Source organism: Sminthopsis crassicaudata, chromosome 2 (genome assembly GCF_048593235.1).
Source record: "Sminthopsis crassicaudata isolate SCR6 chromosome 2, ASM4859323v1, whole genome shotgun sequence".
NCBI lineage: Eukaryota > Metazoa > Chordata > Mammalia > Dasyuromorphia > Dasyuridae > Sminthopsis > Sminthopsis crassicaudata.
In genome coordinates this window covers 330,148,901-330,175,609 of record NC_133618.1, presented here as the reverse complement: position 1 = coordinate 330,175,609, position 26,709 = coordinate 330,148,901, and the positions used below count along the sequence as shown (strand labels likewise).

General features: G+C 31.6%; 1 protein-coding gene across 4 annotated transcripts in view; it reads right to left on the bottom strand.

Annotated features, from left to right (window-relative positions):
* Positions 1-26,709, bottom strand: part of SYNE2 (spectrin repeat containing nuclear envelope protein 2) — a 385,421-nt gene that overhangs the window by 223,800 nt on the left and 134,912 nt on the right. For all 4 annotated transcript variants that reach the window (XM_074290333.1, XM_074290335.1, XM_074290334.1 and 1 more), the window contains exons 27-42: positions 26,507-26,633; positions 24,591-24,748; positions 22,941-23,088; positions 21,429-22,039; positions 16,927-17,106; positions 15,355-15,505; positions 12,116-12,274; positions 11,528-11,689; positions 10,008-10,109; positions 8,332-8,532; positions 7,145-7,316; positions 5,330-5,442; positions 3,547-3,749; positions 2,769-2,885; positions 2,388-2,673; positions 665-816 (exon numbers count right to left, since the gene is read on the bottom strand). In XM_074290333.1, the coding sequence (XP_074146434.1) occupies positions 665-816; positions 2,388-2,673; positions 2,769-2,885; positions 3,547-3,749; positions 5,330-5,442; positions 7,145-7,316; positions 8,332-8,532; positions 10,008-10,109; positions 11,528-11,689; positions 12,116-12,274; positions 15,355-15,505; positions 16,927-17,106; positions 21,429-22,039; positions 22,941-23,088; positions 24,591-24,748; positions 26,507-26,633 (3,042 nt within the window). The remainder of the gene's footprint in view (positions 1-664; positions 817-2,387; positions 2,674-2,768; positions 2,886-3,546; positions 3,750-5,329; positions 5,443-7,144; positions 7,317-8,331; positions 8,533-10,007; positions 10,110-11,527; positions 11,690-12,115; positions 12,275-15,354; positions 15,506-16,926; positions 17,107-21,428; positions 22,040-22,940; positions 23,089-24,590; positions 24,749-26,506; positions 26,634-26,709) is intronic.

Sequence of the window (26,709 nt, the reverse complement as noted above, 5' to 3'; positions counted from 1 at the left end):
ATTTTTTTCAAAAGATAATTTACAATGGACTCCAAAAGGAAATAATTATTATTTTTAAAAATAATATTTTTGTCATAAAATAATTGAACCAAATACTATAAACCCTTTGCAATTTGTTTTATAGAGTATGCAAGTACATTAAGTTTACTGATTTTGCTTTTATTCTGGTAGCTAAAAATCATTTATTTTTAAGGTCTGGCAGAAAATAAAAATCTCATTATAATAACATCATTTGAAACTAAGAACTTGAGAATTATTAAAAGAAACTTTCTAGTAGAATTCAGTTTTCAAATATTTTTATCAAATAATATTTTTAAAAATGTACATGAAATATTTATAGTACTTCCTTCAACATTAAGAGAGTCTAGCAGAAAAATTCTAGAGAAGGGGGAAGGTAAGTTTGTTATCAATAATCAATAATCTTACAGTCAGTATGCCATTTCTATTAAATACTATTGAATCATGGGAAGAATTTCTAATGACTGATACAAATAAGTTTTTATCTTCCATCTGATACTTTTACTGGTATCTCCAAATTCCTGAATTATTATTCTGTAGATTATCAACATCAAAAGACATGGATGACAATTACATTATATTTTTTACAAGTTTGATATTTGATACAGAGAAATAATCATGATGACAATAACTATATTCCTTTTACCTCAGGTATGTGTTGGCTAAAAGGATAGTGTGGTCCCACTGATTCTTGATATCAGATAAAGTATCCTGAACCAGAGATGCCTTGCTTTTCTCACCTAAACTCATGATGTCTTGTATTTTCACATCCCCTTCAGGTTTAAGTAAAATGATTTCCTAAAATATAAACAAAGAAAATAACAGCACAACAGACAGCTAAGTGGTACAGTGGATAGAGTCCCATGCTGGAGTCAAAAACACTCATCTTCCTGAATTCAATTCTGGTTTCAGACACTTCCTAGTTTTGTAACTATGGATGTCACTTAACCTGGTTGGCCTCATTTTCCTCATTGGTAAAATGAACTGGAGAAAGAAATGGAAAACCAGGATTTTTTGCCAAGAAAACTGCAAATGAGGTAACAAAAGGATGGACATAATTGAAATGACCCAATGACAACAGTATATCATCATCTCATTTACTTCTTTTATGATCGTGGTTCCCCAACCTTTTATAACAAAGGTTCTTCTATTATTAATTTAATTTTTTAAAAATCATTTTAATTTAAATTAATTAAATTGTTCCAACTGCCAATTATGTTTTCCACAGCTTACACATAAGTGTCAATCAATAAATATCTATTTATTCATATTTCTGTTTTCTTCCATACTATAGTATTCATCTAGTTGTTTCTCACTTTCAATTGCCCCCTCCCAAATATCTTTAAAAAGTACCTAACAAAACTGGTCTTTTCCCACAAGACATTTATAGGATAAAAGTCTATATTACAGACATTTTTATACATAAATCATATAAAATTTATTCTGTTTCAATCTAAAAAATGTATGCAACTCCCCAAATCCAATTTGCCTTTTCTCTGACCCATCTACAATTTATTTATTACTTGTTCTCAATTCACTTATTCTGCTAAATCAAGTTCTTTCCTCCTCTAATGCCTGCAAACTTCTCAGAACTCACCTCTTTCACAAAGTATTTTCAGGCTGGAACCATTTGGTTCCCATAACTTCAGAAATTCTCATCAGCCTTCCCCCACTCTTCTTTATCCTATAACACTTGGCCAAACTTTGCTTATAACTATAGTTGATTTTTGTGTCTTACATATATTTTTATTTTTTTCTTTGTCAATGGTGAGATCCCTTGAAGTACTCAGTAAATAATATTAATAGACAAATAACACTAGCTCATTTTTATATTGGACTTTCAGATATACAAAGCACTTTATAAAAATTATCTTATTTCATCATCACGGTAACCCAGAGGTAAGTGGTATTATCCGCATTTTATAGAAGAGAAAATTGAGGCAGATCAAGGTTAAGTGGATTTCTGAGGGTTCGCATAGCTATTAAGAGTCTAAGGCAAAAATCTGTACTGAAATCTTTTTGACAGCAAGTTCATTCTGATTTAGAGTTGCAGAACAAATATAAATTACCCTTAGCAAACCCTTCAATGTCAAACTCTTATCACTCTCAAAAATGTCTTTCCCTAAACAAAGTCCCACATATTGGAATTTAAGTTCATTTATAATTATTCTGTCCTTACAATTCATCAGCCTCTCTAAGAGAGATTGTCTACTTGAAAATCATTAGAAAAGCCACTTTGCCGTCTTCTATTCTACAAGCCTAATTCTTTTAATATTTCCTCAGAGACAGCAACTTTGATCATTTTTTGAGAGCTCTCCAGTGAAACTTCTTTAAATGTGAGTTCCAAAACCTTCAGTTTATTGAAGTACCTTTATTTTTTGGATCCTTTCTTCAAGAGGCATTTTGCCTTCTGTTGAATTCAAAACCATGAGTGACTCTTTAATTCCCATTATCCAAGAAAATACATCATGTACAAGATCTTCAAAGCTCTGGTCTTCAGCAGTTGGTGACTGGTGATTTTCTATTTCACACACTTGTGTTAAAAATGTCTCATATTCCTCAACTAGATGAGTTGATTCTATCACTATTTCTTCTCTAAGAAGTCCAAATTTCATCAATGAATTGTTCAGCTGAGCAAAAGATTCAAATAATTGCCTGGAAAATTTCAAATGAAAAAAAGTTAAGTTTAGGATATCTTCTTAACCACAGATGAAATTTTTTTAGACTATATATTTGATAGTCAGGACTACCTTTTTCTAGTTAATGCTTGGCAGAAAAACTTAGGTTTGTTTTCTACTCCAGCCTCTTTCCATTTTTCTTCTTGATTTATTAGCCATTTATTCAAGCTTATATAGTCCTCTTGAAGTCTGAAATGAAAAAGTATATCATATGTACAGTGATAGAATTCTGAACACAATGGGACCGTCTTTTAAACATTGAAATGGCACCAAACTTTTGGTTAAGCTAAGTAGCAGTTAGACTTTAGGAAAGACAGCTACCTTAATGTGAAGCCTGAGTAATGATGAGCTATGTTCTATAGTCTTAAAACAATTAGCATTAAATAGACATGTTATAAAAGGACAGGAGTGAAATTTCAATAACTTCTTTCTAAAAGAAATGAGGGATAAAAATAATGAGAGGAAAGAACAACATGCCATTCAATATCACTTTTCATAAAAATTAGCATTGACAGCTATGATTGCCATATGATAAGGTAAAAATAAAGTTCTAGAGTTAATAAATATGAGTTTACTGGGTAAACATGAACAGCTATGAGTTTTCAAATGGTTTGGCCTAATACCATTTTCTAAGAATACACATTACTCCTTAATTGTAACAGAATTTCCAAGTTGTGATTGACCCTCAGAGTTAACCCCAGGTAAAAATAACTCTCATGGGATCTCTGTGCATCTCTGTTGCCCCTATGGAGCATTATATTGTAAGACAGAATCTATATGAGAATGATTAAACAATTTATCATTTAAAGAATTATAACACATATGTATAGAAACACATTTCTTTTACTACCTAAGTAATTGTTGTAAGCAATCTTGAAGTCCCTTGGCTCGCGTCTCACATGTGAACTTCATTTTCTGTAGTTCCAATTCCTGAGTCATGATCCAGTTACTCAGCTGCTCCACACTTGCCTTGGGCAGATGCTTTTTTACATTATTCAGTGCAGTTTCTACTTGTTGTATGTCCTTGTTTCTTCCCTCAAAGGCCAGGAAATCCTTAATAAAAGCATGAGAAAAAGAGACAGAGAAAGATGGATAAACAGAGAGAGACAGACACACACAGAGGAAAAAATAGTTATGCATTTATTCCTTTTACTTTCTTTTTCTTGGCAAGTTCTTTTTCCTTGACCAGACTATAGATGGGATGCATCTCCAAATAAGCTACTATGTAACAATGATAATTCTTGATTTTCTATTTAACAGGAATATGTAGAGATGCAAAGAATCCAAAATGGTGAAAGATCAAAATGACACTTCTACTTAGACACAGGAGTTCATTTTTATACTGACATTTCAATGTAGGTATGCATTTCTGACATTCTGGAAAATACTTCCCTGTATGAATCTAAGAATTGCTCTTTTCTAACAAACTTTCCCCAAAGCAGGTATTGTGGTTAAGTGCTTGGATTTTAAATGTTAAAGTGCAGGTGTCATGCCATTGCACAAACTAAGAGATTATTTTAATAAAATAAGCACATGAGTAGGATATTACTGAGGCAGATAATTAAACAGACTCAAGTACTATCAAGAAACATGAAAGCATCGTTTGCCAAAAGTAAACAGAATATAACCAAGGAAAATCACAAGTTAATGACATTATATTATAATAACTTTATCCTTACTGTCCAAAAATGTATTTCAACTGCTGTTTTTTTTTTGTTTGTTTGTTTTTGGTTTTTTTGTTTTTTGTTTTTTGGCTGAGCTATTGGAGTTAAAGTGACTTGCCCAGGGTCACACAGCTAGGAAGTGTTAAGTGTCTCAGGTCAAATATGAACTCAGATCCTCCTAACTTCAGGGCTGGTGCTCTATCCACTACGTCACCTAGCTGCCTCTCAACTGTTATTTTTAAAAATAAATTTAATAAAAGAGTTGGTAGAAAAATGGTCATGTCAAGATATGACAACAGATTTCAAGAGCCTCTTGAAAAGTAGGAAGTAGGTTTAGAGCCTATATTATGTGTCCTATTTTTAAATCCTGGAATATCTTTATCTATCCAACAAACCAGTTAAAACCAATTTGAAATTGTAACTTGTAATATTCATGGAGAAGCTTCAGATTTTAATTCATACCTGTGGAAAGCAAATCAGATACTTCCATTTTTTGGACAGCATTTAAATTTAGGTATCTGGTGAAGGGAGGGACTAGAGTAAAAATTTTTATTGAGAAATTAGTAGAAGCAAATTGTTAAAATATTAGAAGATAATTATCCACAGGGTTTGTCTTTTTTTTTTATTCTTCATACTTCTAGTATCTAGCACAATGTCCAGTACATACTAGGTGCTTAACAGATACTAGCTGATGGATTGGCCAGAAAGTATTACCAATCTAATGCCTTAATACAGACCAGGGAGATGTGGGATAGCAGAGTTCTATATAGGGAAAGGCAGTCATCTCCCTCATCTTCCACTTAAAATGCCAGCTTTCATATTCCTTACCTTTATCTGCTTAAATCTTGAATACCAGGCCTCCATCAATCTTTTCATTATTTTCTACCCAAAAACTCCCCCCAAACCTAATTCAACAACAACAATAACTCCAAAACAAACAAAAACTATTAAAACAAATTCGTGCCTTACTTTAAGTTTCTGGAGCTTTTCTTCCACACTCTTTTTAGTGTCTGGTGGTTCAAAACACTCCTTAAGGGACAATTGAATGTTGCTGAACCCATCATCAAAATTTTTGCACTGATCTGCAAAAGGGCATTAAAAGTTTATATACATATATGTTAATACAAGAAGGATTAATTAGTATTACTTATTAATGTGAAGAACTTTGAATCATGCCTCCCAGGCTAATGGTGCAAATGGAAATTGACAAAGGATTCTATGCTAATAATGTATTATTTTTATGTTGTGTGATTATCTCTATATCTCTATATGTGCATCTATATATTATGTTTTATAATTATCTACCTATACATATTATGTCTATATAATTATCTATATAGGTTATCTATATGTTTCTACATCTATTCTACATATAATTATATATGTTTCCTGTGAACTACAATAAATTCAGATTTTTCTAAAGAGTTCAACTGTACAAAAGATTAAAATGGTTGAATGGAAAATTATGTTATTTATATGGTTTTATACCTATATGTATCTATATATAATGATTTATATGTTTTCTGTTGACTACAATAAATTCAGTTTTTCTAAGGAGTTCAAATGGACAAAAGATTAAAATGATTGTATGGAAAATTCTAAATACTTTACAACATCATATCTAAACTTTGTATTATTCTGAGTAGTGAGCAGAGTATTTTGCATGCAATAGGCACTTCATAAATGTTTATTAAATTGATTTGTTGCCAATTGAGGATAGAAAACATTTGAGGACCCATGGTGAGGGAGTTTCCTCACTTGGAATTCCTTATGCCACATATCTAGTCCCTATCTCTACCTTTTTCTGTTAATAGCCTTAATGATCCCATCTGAACCAAAATCTCATCTCCAAAATGCATTCATGGGACAAGTTATAAGGCCTACAACTATAAATACATATGGGCTTCAAATCATATAACCTTAATCTTGAATGGAAAGGTCATGCTATATATTAGATGAGCAAGAGACTGTGACTGATAGAAGCCTTTGAGTAATTATCTAGTACAACACTTTCATTTTAGAGATGACAATATAGTGGTTTTGTTTAGTTATATCTGACTCTTCATGACTCCCTTTCTGAGGTTTTCTAGGCAAAGATCTTGGAGTGGTTTGCCATTTTTTCCTCCAACTCATTTTATACATAAAGAAACTAAGGCAAGCAGGATTAAGTTATTCAGGGTCACATAGCTCGAAAGTGTCTGAGGTCAGATTTGAATTCAAGTCTTTCTCATTCTATGCCCAACACTCCCATATACTCATATCCACTAGTTGCTTCTGAGGATACAGTAGTTTCATTTAGTTAAGTGATTTGTTAAAGAATTTGATGTCAGAAATATCTGATCTTTTAATCAAATATTTCCTGTGTGACTTTGGACAAGTCACTTAATGACCCTTAACCTCAATTTCTTCATCTGTAAAATGCTATTCTAAGCACAACATGGGCAATTTAGATGACACAATGGATAAAGCACTGGACTTGGAATCAGGAAGACTCCTCTTCATGAGTTCTAATCCACCCTCTGACATTTACTTAGGCGTAAGATCTGAGCAAGTCACTAATCCTGTTTGCCTCAGTTTCATCATCTGTACAATGAGCTGCAGAAGGAAATGGCAAATCACTATGGTAGGTTTGCCAAGAAAACTCACAAAAGGGGTCATTAAGAGTTAGACATGACTGAAATGACCAATCAATAAGTATCAAATGAGGTAATATGTGTGATTAGAGTGCTTTGAAAACCTTAAAGCATTATACAAACATAAGTTCATTATTACTATTTTGCTTACCATTCAATAAATTGAAAAAGTGGTCTTGCAAAGTACGTTTCTTAGTACTAAATAAGTCATTGATGCTTTCATACTGCTTCTTCAATTCAGAGAGTTCAGGAGTCAAACAGCCTATTTGATTCTCAAGAAGTGTCATATTAAGCTTTTGCTGGAGAATTTGCTGCTTTATCTCCTAGAAAGATGGACAGAAAGTCAGACAAACAGATCTTAGACTAGACTTCACACTCCATCCAGACTGTTCACCAAAGCTATCTTGCTCTGGGTCTTGCTACTTGAAACTGATCTTCTGGCTGAACTTCCAGAAACCATATTTTCAGTGGCTGGGAAGTTAAACTTCTTAGTTTTGGAACATGTGCCCTGTGGCTGAGCTGTTTTGATTAATAAATGAGTAAGTGGAACATGGGTCTAGCCCATTGTATCTACCAGGTCCCACACCTGCTTCATGTCCCATCCTCCTACCTTTCCCCTTACTCTGAATATAGCAACTAAATCAATTTTATCAGTAATTATTCCTTATGAGTCAATTTGCCATCTATCTAGACCTAAACTCCTTTCCTTGGTCACAGCTTTCTCTCTCTCTCTCTCTCTCTCTCTCTCTCTCTCTCTCTCTCTCTCTCTCTCTCTCTCTCTGTCAAATGAAAGCTACTTAAGTGCAAAATGTTTTGTGCCAGGTCCAATAACTAGTATTAGGATATAAAGATAGACATAAGACATTCCTTGCTCTCAGGGAGCTCACACTTTGAAGGAAGACAACACATAAAAAGAAGATATAAAAGGGATAAGGGGAAGGTTTCACATTTCTATATATCTCCAATACTCCAGTGTATAGTGAGTGCTTAAGAAATGTTTTGCTAGTTATTAATTCACCTATTCATTCACTGATAGATTTTAGAAAAAGGTGAATATATGCAAAACAATATAAATTTCAATTGCTTTTAAAAAGAGTTATTGTTGAATTGCTTTCTCTATGCTGGCAAATATCTAAAGGTGAAGGAATTTAAGATGCAAAAATTAGTTAACATCTGTAAAAGAATCTGAAGGTGAAAGTATTCCATATGCATGAAATGTTTTTCTCATCTTTCCAATGACCTTTAGTATTTCCTTCTATCAATTTTAATTAATCTAAATGGACCAAGACTAACTGTGAAAAAGAATCTGAATTATAGGAGAAGTAGAGCAGACAGTACCTCCAATTTTGTAAAGATCTCCAAACTGTCAGAAGGAGACAGGGCTTTTAAGAGAGATTCAGTCATTCCAATCTGTGTCTTGGCCTGGTCAAGGTCCTCTTTTAGCTCAGCTGTACTGCCACTGAGTTCACTTGGGTTGGATTTGTCCATTAAATGCATTTTTATTTTTTCTATTCTGTTCGAAAAAGATGACTTGATGACCTGAAATTAGGGGAAAAAAATCCAACAAAGTAATAGAAAGTATTTTTTTCCAACTAAATTACCTGACAGTGGGATTATTATGAAATGAACTGAGACTGTCATTATAAAGTGATTTAAATTCTTCTTCAAAATTAGATCTTATTATCCCTCCTCCAAAACCTCAATTTTTCTCTTTTGCAGCTATAGCCACCCAAAAGGGTAGCTTTAAAAAAATTCAGAAAGTAGTATTCTAACCTTTTCTTTTTCTGAGCAGCAAATTTCAATTCTTCTGTATCCATGAAATATTTACTTAAAAATACATTTTATCTAGATACCTATGATAACTTTATCAATATTCTCAGTGGAAAAAATAGAATTATAGTTTTTCTTGACAAACTGGAAGATCCAAAGGGTCCAACTAATTTTTTTTCCAAGTAAAAGTTTTGTGAAACTTACAGAGAATGCAGAGACTCTTAGGACATCCTATACACCTTATACCCTCTATACCATCTATGGAGACAGCTGAGGAGCATTGTTGTGGGGTAAAATAGCAATAAAGTTGGAGTTAGGAAAAGATCCACATAATTGTACATAGCTCACTTCTCTCTCAGCCTCAATTTTTTTTTTGCATTTATAAGATGGGATAAAAAATACTTATGCTACCTCACTATATGTTTTCAGGAAAGTGCTTTGTAAACCTCGCTACCTGTATGTATTTTATTTTAAATGAAAAGTGATATATAACTATCATAGACATCATATCTTAACTTTTGCAAAGAGCATAATAAATACCTCATTTGAGCATGGAGGTAGATACTATTATTATCCTCATTTTACAAAGAAGGCAACAGAGGCAGAAAAAGATTAGGTGTATTATCCAAGATCACACAGCTAGTAAGTGTCTGAGGAAAGATTTGTACTCAGATCTTATTGGCTCTACCATTCTATCCATTGCATCACACAGCAGCCTCTGAAAAGAGTAATGGAAAGAAAGCTAGGTTTGGAGTCTAGAGAGATTTGTGACAAGTTATCTAAATTATCAAGGGATTTTACAGGATGGAGATCTGATCTGTAGTACCTACCTCATAGGTCTGCTGTGAGTATTAGATGATATAAAATGATACAAAACATATATAAAATTCATGTAAATGTTAACATCAAATGTTATAATATTATATATTATTATTAATATTATATTATTATATTATAATTATAAATATATTAATATTAATTCCCCCTTCAGGGACACTGAAAAAAATTTCTTTACTGAAGAATAAAAAAGGTACAATCACAAAAATAATGTATTTAATGAAAGATAATATAATTATTTTAAAATAATTTTCAATATTTTGCTATCACCTGAAAAGGGAAAAATTATATTAATTTCAATTTATTTTATTTTTATGTAAGGAGAAAAGAAATAAAATATGGGAAAATTTTACAACTACTAATACAGTAGACACATGTTTAAAATTTCTAAGCAATAACTCTCTTACCTGTAACTCAAGGGGTGGCTCACTGATTTGAAGGAGATCTTCTATTTCAGCCAATCTAATACCAAATTTGGCACTATTTTGCTCTTGGATTTTTAGCTCTTCCTAAAACAAAATTTAAAAAAATAGTGGTATTACCATTTCTTTATTTAAATTTTATTCATATATTATCTTCCAAAGTTCAATAGCAAACATCAATAATTTAACACTTAGTATTTATATAGCATTGCATTATAAAGTTTGCAAAGTGGTTTACAAATTCCCATTTTATCTTCACATCAACCCTGAGAGATAGGTGCTATTGTCATCTTCATTTACAATGAGGAAACTGAGGCAGGTAGAGGTTAAGTGACTTTCTCAGAGTCACAAAATAAGTGTCTGAGTCTAAATTTGAACTCAAGTTTTCCTATATTCAGGCTCAGCATTCTATCCATTGTACTACCTAAGCGCTTTTAAAGGAAAGAAGAATTGAATCATGAATTTTAATTTATAAAATATCTCAAATCATTTCTCAAAGTATTTGGTAGGAAATGGGTATAGAGAATGTTGTTGGATGGGGTTTTCTATGTGTGTGTTAACAGAATATATAGTTTGTAACCACTCACAAATATAATTTTAAATAAATACATACATATATATATATATATATATATATATATATATATATATATATACACACACACACACACACACACACACACACACACACACACACACATATATACCAGAGGAAAGGTGATACTCCTGTTTCATCATATATTTAGAAATCCTTGTGCCTAATTCTAAGTTGTACTGTAGAGTATGATTCCTTGACACTCTCAGATAATGGATTCTTTTAATCCCCAAGTTTTAGGCATCTTATATTGTTTTTACAGAATATTTTATTTATGCTACCAAAAATATCCCATACCTTACATATATTATAAATGGGCCATGCCACAATTATATTTGTCTTTGCTGGATTCCTCAGGAATTTCACAAAAGTGATTGGCTTTTAGGATCAAAGGAGACAATATTTGTAAAGTGCTTAACACAGGACCTGACACATAGTTGGTGCTAAATAAATGCTTGTTCTTCTCTACCATTCCCTTACATTTTAGGATCCATCAGAGAAATGAAAGATTTCCTGATAGGTTTTTTGTTGTTGTTGTTGTTAGTGTTTTTGTTTTTTGTTTTGTTTTTGTTTTGTTTTGTTTTTTGCTGAGGCAATTGGGGTTAAATTACTTGCCTAGGGTCACACAGCTAGGAATTGTTAAGTGTCTAAGGCCAAATTTGAACTCGGGTCCTTCTGACTTCAGGACTGGTGCTCTATCCACTGCGCCACCTAGCTGCCCCCCCAATAGTTTTTCCATCCTGCCATGGGGTAAACAGACAGACAAATAGATTGATGGATGGATGGATGGATGAATGGAGTGATGGATAAATAGTTGTGACAAGGCACCAGTTTTGACACCCATAGCTTACATTTATATCTTGTTTTAAGTTCATCTCACAAATAGACTTTTTTATTTCTCTATAGTTACCTGCAATTGTGTTCTTTCTGTGTCATTCAGCTGGTGCACTTCAACTTTTCTAAGCACTTTTTCAATCCATTCATCAATTATACTTGTTAAATTAAGAAGTTTTTCCCACAAGGCTAGAGCTCTGACCAGATTATCATAATAATTTTCTGTCTTTTCATTTATCTGCCACAAATTAAAGACAAAATAATATTCTTAATAATGAAATAATAGGAAAAGCATCATTTTAGACAGCAATAATTTAAAATAACACTCTGGGTTTATCTTCACTCATCAAATACTTTATTTTACTTATGAATAAAAGTATGTTTGGCTTTTTCTTCACAGTCATTTCTCTGAAAAAAAAATAGTGGCCAATTTCTTACAATAGACATGAATTTAAATGCAGTTGATCATAACTTCAGAAGCATAAAAAAGATGTTCATTTTAGACTCCATATAAATACCTTCAATTTACATTTCAGTAAATGCCACATATACAATATGCTATCATTATATTAGAAGTAAAATAGTGTCCAATTTATTCTAAATAATGTTTCAAAAAGTATAACTGAAATAATACAGCTAGATAAAATTCCCAGTTATCACATACGTCAAGCCATCTGTCCACAATAACATTAGCCTCTTTCTCAAAGGGAGGTTCTGCAAAGGTTATCATTTTGTTTAGTTGGAATTGCAAGTTTTTGCAGATCTGGTTTATTTTTTCTACATCTTCGGAATGTTTGTTAAATTCTTCTCTGACTGTTTCAATCTATGAAAAAAAATACAGAATATTTTAGGCCCTTGTGTGTAAGATTATTATAATTTCAATTATACCTTTTAATACAATTATCAGCTGACTACTGACATTTAAAATAAGGTAAGATTATAAAAGTGTTATTCACATCCTTGATTATTGTAATAGAATTTCTACTCATTGACTTTTAAATTACCAACTGGTTCTACTCATCACTCTAAAACTCTTCAGGTATCTTAAATAATGAGTATAGGATATTACATATATATGCATGTATATTTGCACAGATTCAACCAATATCTTGCTTGCTATGTTGGGATGGGAGGAAATAAAGGAAGGAGAAAGAAAAATTAGGAACACAAAAGTCTTACAAAGTGAATATTGAATATGAAATGAAATGAAATGAATATCATCTTTACATGTATTTAGAAAAATAAAATAATATTGAATTTTTTAAAAATTAAAAAATATTTTTAATTTTTATAAAATTATCTTTCTTGCCTTAGTTGATTAAAACTGAGTAGCTTCAAAAGTGATTGTTGACATTCACATCTTTTTGGCACTCTATGTAAGTGTGGTAAGAAATACAAATTCATTTTGTATTTCTCTTAATTTTTGAAAACTACAAAATAACTTAGGGAAAGAACTACATAACTTTTACCAAAAAGACACAACTAAAAACCTCAAGAGCAAAATAATACACTAATAACTTCAGTATACTCAAAGTTAATTACTTTATTGAATCCACCAATCTCAGTCTGCCAATACTTAAAACTAGAAAACACTGACACCTAGTGTCTTTAATCTGACCAAAACAAATAATAGGATTTTCTATAGACAATGGAGTCTACTTTTATAAAAAGCACAGCTAATTCCTGGAAGAAAAGAATGACTAAGATAGGGAACTTGTAAAAAGAGACAGGAATTGTGTTTCTTGGTTCATAATGAATGATAGTTTTACATGACGGCAAAAAGTCTTCTTCTGACATTTCGTAAAGTTTGTTAATCCCCTGGCTCTATTTTTCTATTATTTCTTTTGTTCTTCTGTCTCTCAATGAGGCTGGGAAATTGGCATTATATCCCAGATAAACACTCAGCTTACAAAGGTTCTAAAAAAGTTCACAGCCGTATTGAATTTCAGTCACACTGGTGAAAACCAGCATGATGACCTAATCATTTTCTGAATGTATATTTAAAATGGTATAATTATTTTAAGATTACAAGAAAAGTTTTTCAAGAATCTTAAGGGAACTTGGGAAAAAGGTTGTTTGCTTTTTTTTCTCTTTGAGGAAAAAATTAACATTATTCAGTAGACTTAAATATTCAAATCTCCTACAAAAATTAATAATAATGATTTTATTGCATCATTTTATTATGAAAAGTTAGAAATATTACCAATAAAAGTCAGAAATTTAGTAGTTTTTAAAAGAGCCTCACATGCCATTTATTAAATTTTAAAACACCCCTCAAAAAGACATTACATTTTATGAACTCACTATAATAAACTATGTGAAGACAGGCACAGAAGGAGACGGCAGAGGAGAAATAGGAGGAAAATGAGATAAAGAAAGGGAGGGTAAGGGGAAAGGAAGAGAAAGAGGGAAGAAGAGAAGAAGAGATGCAGAATGGAGCTAAGAACCTCAAATGAAGATAGGGAATACAAAACATAAATAAATAGCAATGATATGTAAGAAATTATAATAACTGAAAAAGACTAGTAGAAACAAAGTCCTTCCTTCAAGGAAAAAATCTTTTCCAAATAGGGGAAAACTTCACAGAGGAAGTCCTGAAGAGAAGTAATTGAAGGAAAGGAGGAAAAGACACTCTAGGTATAACTAACACTAAGGAAGCAAGGACATCACCATTTTTATTCAGTTTTTAAACTTTTCCAATAGAATTTTTAATATAAATGTTCTTTATTATAAACTTAAGTACTTTAATATATAAAGATCAGAAAAATAAAGTATTAGAAGTAGACAAAAGATTAAGTAGAAAACTAATCACTATAAAATATAATAGTATATTGTTCAGAATTGATTAAAAATTCTCATCCTCTTTTTTTGCTTTTTGGGGAATTTTTTCGTACTTGAAACTACTGCCTGCATAAGGGAATTCCAGGATTTGGGGGCAGGTGATCTTACAGAGGAAAGAGAAGAGATGAAAGTCACTGTAGTGACTCTTAGAACAACTTCAGAGGCATCCTAGACCTTTAGACATCTTCCAAACAGAAGTTCCCCAGAGTAAATTGGTTTGAACTGGGCTTTTTGAACTTTCCCTAGTTAAGAGCAATAATCCTGAAAGTGGAATAATGTTGGATCAAAGTGAATGTCAGAAATAGCTTTCACTCTATAACTTCTGACTATTAATTAGCAATCATCTCTGGTGAAAAGGACATCAAGCATATATATATATATATATATATATATATATATATATATATATATATATATATATATATATATAAACTCAGAACCAAAAGACGGTATTATATTACTTCATTCAAAGGACCAAAACCAAGAGAAATAGTAATAACTTAAGCTTCAAGAGATTCAAGATCACAAAATCACAGAATAAATAGCATTGCTCCATATCTTAGAGACTCATAACAATACCATGAGATGAGATTTGTTAATACTCTTATTTCCATTTTAGAGACAAAAGAGTTGAGGATGAGAAAGTTTAAGTTACTTGGTTAAGGTTGCTTAAGGATCAGAACTCTGGACTTTGCTCTTTTCAATAAAACAAGGTTTCTGGTAGAATTTATTTTTCAAGTCGTGGTTTTAATATTTGGAGATCTGTGAATATACTCATTAGTAACATCCTCAAAGCCAAAGATTTACCTGCATTCATTTAAGAAGAACTTATTAATCCCCTATTTTGCCTTTGGGACTCTAACAGCACCTTTTACTCTTTTTAGTACTATGCTAACAGTTTAACACTCCCTGACAGAGATTCTACTTTAATTTTTTGTCATTGTTATGCAAGCAAACAAGTAGAAATATGGCAAAGTAATGCTCCTGCTTATTTGGGAAGAAAAAGTCATCAACTGTCACAATGCAGAAATTAATATGGTCAATCATGCTTTAAAAGCTCACCTTTGCTATTCTCCTCTTTAGATTTTCCTTTCCCATATAAGAAGCCTGAAGTGAGATCACACTCTCTTCTTTGTGTATCAAAGAGGTCAGAATACTTTTACAATTCTGGTATTGCTTCAGGAGATCCATTGCTCTCTGACACTGTTCAAGGCTATGAAAGGAAAACATTTATCCTTAGATACATTTTGATTAACAACGTATAGTTCTCCCTTTGCAAATGCCCAAACATTAATTTTGTTCAATCATTTTTCAGTCATGCCCAAAATCTTTATGACTCCATTTTGGAGTTTTCTTCCTAAAGATACTAGAGGGTTTTGCCATTTCCATGTCCTGATCATTTTACAGGTAAGGAAACTGAGGCAAATAGGGAGACTTGCCCAAGATCACAAAGCTAATTAGGATCACACAAAGCCAGTGTTCTTTCCACTATGTCACCTAGCTGCTGACTATTAATTAACTACTTAATAAGACTGATGGAAGTGGATATCTTCAACATAAAGAAGATCCAACTCACTTCCAGTTGATCAATGATGGAAAGAAACAACTACACCCAGAGAAGGAACACTGGGAAGTGAATGTAAACTGTTAGAACTACTATCTATCTACCCAGGTTACTTATACCTTCGGAATCTAATACTTAATGTGCAACAAGAAAATTGGATTTACACACATATATTGTATCTAGGTTATATTGTAACACATGTAAAATGTATGGGATTACCTGTCATCGGGGGGAGGGAGTAGAGGAAGGGGGGGATAATTTGAAAAAATGAATACAAGGGATAATATTATAAAAAAAAGATAATTGTATAAATCTGTTTACATATATTGAAAAAAAATAAAATATTTATAAAGTCCTATGCACAAACCTTGAAAGTGCAAAAAATAAAAAATAAAAATAAATTTAAAAAATTAAAAAAAATAACTACTTAATAAGAAATTTTCTTGTTTAAATCATTTGACAACATTGTTTTACCTATTGAGACTAAAAAAAAATCACTGCAGTTATATTTAATTAACATATTCCAAGATGAATCAACCCACTAATATTTTCTCTGGACTAACCATACAGGTAACAATGGTTATCTACTACTAACTTCAGGGAGAAACACTAAAGAATGATTCTGATTTCATCATGTGTCCAAAATACAACCTCTCTTAAAGTGGTCAATCCTTAACATTATGCAGGGGGTTAATTTCCTATTAACTCACAAAGACAAAGGTTTGTACAATGACTATATTTTGCTAAAATATAGCAAGATACATGGGCTGACAAAGAACACTACTTTTGAAATGTCATATTAACAATTCACTTTCATTTCTTTAAATTGTGACTAACTCAGATAGTGTTATAATGTTATATTCACAATTATTCTACCCAGATCCAGCTATTTACAAAAGATGAAATGAACCAGTTTTAGGTGACTTAGGTTCTACACAAAGGATTTCTCGAAAAAAATAAAATAATAACATTATTACCTAATTTCCTGCATTATAACTGTTCTATTTTCAAGCAGATAATTTTAAGGGGGTCAAAAGATATTTTCTATTTTGCATCTGTACCATTCTTACCATTCTTCAACAGAGGACTTCACATCTTCCCATAAACATGTTGTCTCTTGGCATTGTTGACTTGGGATTTCTCCTTTTTCATCTTTCAACTGTGGAAGAGAACTGGCCATTTTTTGGAGATAGCTTATCTCCCCTGAATAGTAATCCAGATCCTTTTCCAGTTTGGTTAATGATTTTATCCTAGGTTATGAAAAAAAATTACCGATTAGGGAAGGGGGAAAGGATGCATGTATACAGTGTCTACTATATACCTGGCACTGTGCTAGTGCTTACAAATATTAGCTCATTTAATTCTCACAGCAACCCTGTGAGGTAGTTGAGATTATTAACCCCATTTTACAGTTGAGGAAAAGAAGGTAGGCAGAGAAACTTGCTCAGGGTCACACAGGTAGTAAATACTTGAAGTAGCATTTAAACTCAGGTCTTTCTGACGCCAGGCCTAGTACTCTATCCACTTATCTAGATAGCCAACTAAAAAATAATATAAATAATGAATAATTTCATCAATTAATGGATTATAAAATAAACTCATGCAAATCATCAATCTTTCTGTAATGTCAACATAATCTAGCAAAAAACTTAGAAAAATTCCACCCAAAATTAGGAGTTCAAGACATATGCAGAAATTAGATGACTAAGATCATGAAATATTCTACAAAAAGAAGAAAAGACTAAAATAATTGGATTAGAATTAATTGCTCATGGTTGGGGCATTATAATAAAACTTATAATACATAATTAATATAACAAAATAATAATACCTATATTAATTTATAGAATCAGTGTTATATCATACTGATTACATAGAGAACTTTTCAAAATAATAGAATTCCTCTGAAAGAACAAAAGTACAAGATTCACAATTGAAATATTTTTAAATGGAAAAGAAAGAGACCTAAGAGTGACAAATCACAAACTATATGTACAAAGCAAAATCATCTAAAATAATTAGTATTAATTTTCAAATAGAAAAGTTGATTAATTTAGAAGAAATTAGGTAAACAAGATCCAAAATCAACTGAACATAGTAGCAAAATATTCAATAAACCAAAAAGTATAAACCTAAAATGAATAATGAAAGAATTTATTTTGCTTATTAACTATGTATATTTACTTTAAGGCCTTTTTCCATTCTATTTTGAGAATAGGAAGAGGTATACAGGATAATGGATGTTTTTCATTAAAAAATGAAAATGTAAATAAACAAGGGGAGACAGCAGATATAGTCACTACTTTTTTTACGTAGTTACAGTAATAAATATTTGGGCCTAGTTTCAAATTCTCAAGGAAGGGGCAGGTTGGGAGGGAGAAAGAAAATTAAAAACTCAAAATTTTAAATTAATGTTTAAAATTTTTTACATGTAATTGGGAAATGTTTACCAAAAAATTATTGGAAAAATAACTAGATTCTATTCAGATTTTATGGCAATCTAGTTGGAAAGACTTTATCAATTATTTGGAATAAATGGAATTCAATTCTAAAAAAAATTAAGAAAAGAAAATAGAAAGATTATAGGAAAATAAGACTTAGATTGACATTTCACAACACATGACACAAGAAGTTCCAAATGGATACATGTTATATTATAAAAAGTAAATTTAGTAAATTAGAAGTGAGCAGAAGGAAATATTTTCTACTACTCAGCATAAAGAAGGAGTTTGGGGCCAAACAAAGGAGAAGATCACAAGAGATATGGACAATTTTGGTTACATAAAATTGAAAACTTTTTTGGAAAAAAACAAAAGCAGCACAATGAGAAAAAAAGCAGTGGTGGGGAAAAAACAGTTAAGTGGGGGAAAATATTTACAGCAAATTTTTCTAATAAAAGTCTGATATCCAAAAAATAAAGAGAATTGATACAAATATAAAAGAAATCAAGCCATTTCCCAGTAGGCAAATGATCAAAGGAAAAAAAGATATAATTCTTAAGAGGTTCAACCAATCAACAGCATATTCTCATTCTCTCTCTCTCTCTCTCTCTCTCTGTCTCTCTCTCTCTCTCTCTCTTTCTCTCTCTCTCTCTCTCTTTCTCTCTCTCTCTCAAAATATATGTATATACTTGTATGTGTAAATGTGTGTGTATAACCTTATTCTAGATCCTTAATAGTAAGAGAAATTCAAATAAGACAACTCCGAGATTCTGCTTCAAAATTATCTAGTTGGATCCAGCCATTCTGGAGAGCACTTTGGAACTATGCTCAAAAAGTTATCAAACTGTGCATATCCTTTGACCTAGCAGTGTTACTACTGGGCTTATATCCCCAAGAGATCTTAAAGAAGGGAAAGGGACCTGTATGTGCAAGAATGTTTGTGGCAGCCCTCTTTGTAGTGGCCAGAAACTGGAAACTAAGTGGATGCCCATCAATTGGAGAATGGCTGAATAAATTGTGGTGTATGAATGTTATGGAATATTATTATTCTGTAAGAAATGACCAACAGGATGATTTCAGAAAGGTCTGGAGAGACTTACATGAACTGATGCTGAGTGAAATAAGCAGGACCAGGAGATCATTATATACTTCAACAACAATACTATATAATGATCAGTTTTGATGGTCGTGGCCCTCTCCAACAATGAGATGAGCCAAATCAGTTCCAATAAAGCAGTAATGAACTAAACCAGCTACACCCAACGAAAGAACTCTGGGAGATGACTATGAACCACTACATAGAATTCCCAATCCCTTTATTTTTGATCACCTGCATTTTTTATTTCCTTCACAGGCTAATTGTACACTGTTTCAAAGTCCAATTCTTTTTGTACAGCAAAACAACTTTTTGGACATGTATACATATAGTGTATTTAATTTATACTTTAACATATTTAACATGTATTGGTCAACCTGCCATCTGGGGGGAAAGGGGGGGAAATTAGAACAAAAGGTTTGGCAATTGTCAATGTTGTAAAATTACCCATGCATATATCTGGTAAATAAAAACTATAATAAAAAATTATCTATTTGACAAAGATGACAAAAGTAGAAAATAACAATTACTAGAGGGCTAAAGGGAGAACAGGCATAGCAATACAGTGTAGTGGAACTGTGAAGTTGTTCAACTATTTTAAAAAGTGCACATCCAAAGTTAATAAACTGTTTATACCTTTTAACCTTGTGAGCAAAACAACCAAAGACAGAAAAAGAACCAAAATGAACAAATATATTGTAACAGCATTTTTACTGTTGTAGCAAAAAAATGAAAAACAAATTGGGTACCCATACATAGTGGAATAGCTAAACAAATTATGGTATATGACTTATGGGATATTATTGCACCATAAGAAATTATGAAAGGTATAAATTCAAAGAAACTTAGGAAGACTTGTATGAACTACTAGAAAAGAGAATAGAATTAGGGAACCTATTTCTACAATGACCAAATATTATATGAACAATTTTGAAAAACTTAAGAACTCTGATCAATGTTTCCAGAAGATGAAGCAATACTGTAAACCTTTGTGGATAAGAGATGGTCCATTGGTGAGAAGACAAACATTTGCAACACAACATAGTTTTGTTTTACTTAACTACATATATTTGTTACAAAGAAAAGCTTTTAATTGGATGCTGGAGGAGTATTGGAGGGGAAGTATGAGCAATAAAACAAAAAGAAGAAAGGAAAGAAATGAACACTAATAAAACTTTTTTAAAAATCCATGGAAGAGAACTCAGAGACATGAACAAGTAGAGCAATTTTGGCACCAGTAAGATAAATCTGATGTAGTTATATACATACACACATATACATATACATATATATGTTTATATATGTATATATGCACATATATCTATTAAGAAGAAACTAGCTATATGTAGAGGAGATTCACGTATAATTCTCTTTTTCTGACCTTATTTGCATATGGAGTTATTCATATTTGTTTATGATTTTCTAATTCTTAAACTCTTAAAAAGTAATCTACAGTCATTTGAGAATAATTACAACATATTATAAATATGTGTGTGAATATATATTTATACAAATGAATAGCATTTTAAACATAGCATATATATTCATAATATATATGCTATATATATTATATATTTATAATATATATTTATACAAATGAATACAATATATTATATTTATACAATATATAGTATATAATATATTTATAATTATATAATTTATAATATATAATATATTTATAATTTATAATATATTTATACAATATATTATAATATATTTATACAAATGAATAGCATTTTAACATAGCATTTTAAAGCTAGCGTATTGTAAAATGTAGCATATATATGTATATATACATGCATATAATCTAGCATTTTAAAACCCACTAAGGATTTTCCTCACTACATTCCTATGTGGCAGTCCAAATATTCTTACCTATTTTTGATACATGAAAAATCTCTAGTTCAAAAACTTGTTTACAGTCATACAACTAGAAGTACCAGAATTGAGACCTAAACCCACATGTTTAATTCTAGCGTTCCACACTCTTTCTACTACTAATTTTTTTAGCTTCTAATAAACAGTAATTACTCACCTCTGTTTCACTGCTGGAACTGTTGGATCTTTGAGGCCAATTTTATTGATCTGATCCTGAACATATTTAATGTTTTTAAGGATCTCATTGTTTTTGGCAATAAAAACTTCTAATAATTGGTCTTCTTCAGTGAAATCCTCAGGTTCATTATGACCATGGGTCTCTTCTATCATTTTTGAGAAAATTTCAATGAGTTTTTCACAGCAAGTATCTTTCCCCAACTCAGCATTTTTTAAACTTATATCAAGCATTTTTATACGCTGATCCAAACATCTAGCTTCCCCTTTCATTAGTAGAATTTTTTTCTGCACATTTTCTACTGCCCTGGTGTTTTCTTGCACCACAGGTACATCTGATGTCGAAGAATCTGTTGCAGGCTGAATAGAAAGTTTAGCTTTTCTCAGGGAGGCCAAAAAGTCTTCAAGAGCTTTAAGGACCATTTCAGTGTTCTGTAATTTGTGATTCATTTCTTCAAATTGCATTTTATATTTTACTATAATGTTCTGAGTTGCATGAAGATCCACTGGGTTAAATTCATTTAACACATCACTGCCAGGATGTTCCAAGTTATTACATAATTCAATTTGTTTCGCTATACTACTCTGGATATCCTGAAATAAAGGTAAGAATACCTTAGAACACAGGCAAAGAAAGACATATAGCAAATGATAAACAAGCAAAATTATGAGACTAGGTTTGAACTTGAAAAATACTCTGGAATTTAAACAAAGCCAAAAGTATGAACAGAATGGAATGTTCTAATTTGGCCACGTGATACTCTCTTTAATAATCTTACCCAAAGGAAAACAAACCAATACAATAATAATGTAAAAAAGAAATAATAATAGACATAACTGAAATGTTTGTGATTTTTGTTAACAACACATCATCTTCCCCTTATTCCTCTTCTCTCTCCTTCCCTCATCCCTTCCTCCCCTAACAACAAAGAAAAAACAACCACCACCATTTAGGATAAAATGAAAGTTTGAAGAATTTAGATGAGTCAAACAATAAAAAGTAAAAATTAAGTTAAAGTTGTTATGTTAAGAATATTTTGATCTAATGTTAGTTCACAAGCATTACCAAGTTCCTATTATGTGCCAAGCACAGTGATAGCACTAGAAATACACAGAAAGGCAAAAGACAGCCCTTATTCTCAAGGAATTTACAGTTTAAAAAATAACTAAATGATACATCATGATGCATTGGGTTAATGTCAGTCTCCTGGTAGTACAGAGGAAGAATGATCATAAGAATATAGGGAAATTTTGATGTGCTAAGAAAGCAAAGTAGATATCAGCATATATCACCTTTAATGGTCAACCTCAAAAGATAGAACTAAAAAGATTTGAGAATGTAAATGGCATGTCTACATTAATGATACCAGAATTTATATCTGACTTATTAATAAAACTGCATTTGTTGATTTTAAGCAGAATATATATACACAAATCTGTCTGAAGAGATCATTCTTTCATATGTATATATAGGAAGAAAAGTATTGTTTTTTACCTTAAGATTTTGATAAGCAGCATCAACACCAGTTAGATTAAATTCTTGTATGTCTATTTTATGGAGGAGTTGTTCTGAGTCACTGAGGAGAATAGCTTCCTTTTCTATTGGTGATACAAACCTTAATGCAGCTTCTAAGGACTTCATCCTATGTGAAAAGTAAACACAGAAATAAGACATAACCAGAGTAGCAAGCTCTCTTGGAAAATAATATTACAAGAGTTTCAGTTCAATTCAAATATTTAAGAGATTACTTTGCGTAACAGTTCCATACTAGGCAAATTGAAAAAGTCTCTGCCCTCACTTTTTATTATTTGAGCAAAAATACATAATAATATAAAGAGATCATTATCTACTAAAACTTTGCTTATGCCTAATGCTCAGGAAATAAATAATTCTGGATAGTCTCATCAGCCATAGGAAGCACTGTCATGGTACTACAAGAAGGAATCTAAAGTCATTAATGGTATTCATAGAATTACTGCAATAGAGTTTTTTAATAAAGACCTAGGATTAGTACGCCAAGGGCAATATTAAGGTACCCAAATATGCTAGCAAAATAGACCCAAAGATCTGCAGATGAACATTAAAATTCTTGAGTAAGAGGGGAATATGACCTGAGGGTTTGAAGATAACTGCAACTAAGACCTGAATAGAGTGACAGCATGTATTGTAATGAACCTCAAAGGAAGAGAGGATGCTCAATCATGGGGGAAGGTCTGGAAGTGGCAGTGAGGAATAAGTAGTCTGCCTGTTATTCTTCCTTACCTATTGTGCCAAGAAGAATGAGAAGAGAAATTATATCAGAAAGGCTGGTCAGGGAGAGAGAAGACAACTTTCCATGAATAAAGAATAATAGAATAAAGGAATAAGCATTTAAGTTCCTACTGCATGCCAATACTGTGCTAAGTATTTTACAAATATTTTATTTGATCCTCCCAACATCCATGTGCAGGAGGAGCTATTTTAACCCATACTTTACAATTAAGGAAACTGAGGAAAACAGTATAAAAGAAATGTTTTTCATCCTTCATTTTTGAAGAGGAACAATGACATTTTTAAATAAATTGGTTTTAAGTGAGGCAGAGCAGCACAAAGTCATCAGCCTTTCTTCAGGGACCTCAAAGTCCAGTGGCAAGGCAAAAATCAGGACAGCTGATGACTTTCGGGATGTAGTGGATGACCTTGGCATCTTGGATGTATGACCAAGCCCTAAACTCTCTACTAGCATGGGGTATTTTGAAAAGTATGACACCTCTGGTATGAGAGCTTGCCAAGCCCACTTCAGCTCACTCACTGTTGGTACAAAAGACTATGAAGGGAAGAGATCTTGGCCAAAAGAATGTTTATTTATTAGCCATAGAACAGGAACTCCAGAAGGTACAATGGAACTAGAAGATAGAACAGAATAGGAACTTACGAGGTATAGAACTAAGATGGATGAGCATGAAAAAATGAGAACAGAATGGAAGAGTGGGGAGTTTTCACCTGGAAAACCCATGGATTTAGGAGATTAGAAGGCAGAGATTTATTGACCATATGAAGGGGAATCACTATAAGACTGGGTATCCCATACTTAGTTCTATGGTAATTAAGAGTTTTATCGATTTGATTTCTTTCAAACAAAAGGACATTTATTATTCATTGTACCTGTTGCTTAGAATCATTTGGAGCTCACTCTCTTTTCTCTTTAATTTATCCCTTGTTCGAGAAAGAACAGACCTTTGTGGGTCCCTCACAATTTTTTCTAACTTCGATGAAGTCATTTCAAACTCTGTCCAGCAAGAATCAGTTTCATTTTTTAAAACCTGAAATAGGATATAAACACTTATTTAATACATATTTTAATAAAGGCACATTAAAATCTCATATTACAAAATTATATATTTTATTAACTGGGCATAGTGGCAAAATCAGCAAAACTCCATATAAGTTATGAAAATTTACAAGTGAATTATATTTCTGTGCAAAATGGAACTGCTCTCATTTTATATAAACCAATGGTAGTGAACGATATGTCTTTTTAAGTATATATCATCACCTTTTTCTTGGACAAAAGAAAAAGGACATGTTTTAAAAGAAATGATGGAATATACATCAATGCATTCTTTTCCTTTGCCCCTTAAAAGCAGGTCTTTGTACTCTAAACTAAAAAAAACCTGGAGTGCGTTGAAACTGATATTAATCAGACAAAAAGTGAATGAAATTAGTTTGTAAATAATTATAATCAGGGTGTGCTGGGGCCAAATCGTGTTTGCTAATAAGAGCCAGCTATTAAATTTTCAGTGGGACCATTTAAACTTTGTAAATCAGCAAATGCTAAAAAAATCAAAGCTTGATTTTAAAAAAATTGTCTAGATTTAATAAAATGATAGAAAAATGTGAATTAAACTTAAAAACAGGTTGTGAATACTTTTGGAGAACCACTTGTTAAAACATTTACTAGGTTATCCATAACTCCTCTCTCTCCCTCCTCTCTCTTTCTCTGTCTGCCTGTCTTTCTCTTTAAATAGTGCTTTATAGCTTTTTAATATTTTTATTTTTGAGAACTTGACAAACACTTAAAAAATCTGAACACTTCTTCATATAAGAAAAAAAGAGATTATATATGTATTAGCACATCTCCACTATGTAAAGCTTGGCTTAAAATATATCTATCAACATATATTAGATTTAACATATTTAACATGTATTGGAGTACCTGCCATTTAGGAGAGGGTATGGAGGGAAGGAGGGGATAATTTGGAATAGAAGGCTTTTCAAGGGTCAATGTTGAAAAATTACCCATGCTTATGTTTTGTAAATAAAAGCTTTAATAAAATACAAATATATATATATATATATATATATATATAATAAAGACATATGTGTATATATATATGTAATAAATATAATGCTAGTTTCAAAGTTATCCAGTTTCTCTTTCTCACTCAAAAATTCTTTGTTTCTTCAGCCAATTTTTAAACCTTTCTTTTCTTTTTTTTTGAGTAGCATCATTACCTCTCATGCTCCTTTGCCAGTTAAATCCCCTCCCATAAAATAAACCCTCTCTTGAAACAAATAAGCATGGCCAAGCAAAACAACACATTTAGTCACCTCCTTTTCCAAGCAAAATCAACAAGCATTTTTGTTAATCATTTATTAAACACTTACTCTTGTTCCAGAAACCATGCTAAGTACTGTTAAGACAAAGAAAAGCAAAACCAGTTCCTCCCTTCAAGGAGAAATCTAATGTATCATATATTTATTAAATAATCTCTTTAACTTTGCTTCTCATATGCAACTACAAATTGCCATTAAACTGCAATCTATTTGTGCCATTAGGATCGATAAATTGTTATTCTGAAGTTCCTTCTGTATACTGCCTTTGACTGACATTCACTTTATGAGGTAAAAACACATAAGAGATATGTCACAACAAAGCAGAATATCATATGAGCCAATATTTGGAGAAACCAGTCAACAAATAGGAAAGGTCAAATGAAATATTGTAAGTCTACAATCATAGACAGTGGTAGTGTCTTCTCCCTAATAGGGAAAAAAAGATATTGATTAAAACCATTTACCTGTAGATCTGTCAATTTATCTTGTAAGCAAGAGATACTCCTTTCCTTTTCACTAGGAAAATCAGAAAGAACTCTGACTTTGTTGTTTTGTAATTGCATCTCTAGATTATCTCTCTGTGCATCATATCTAGGAAGGAAGAATTGATATTAATGAAAACAAAAGGGATTTTATTTTTACTGAAGCCAAAACATGCTTGCAATAC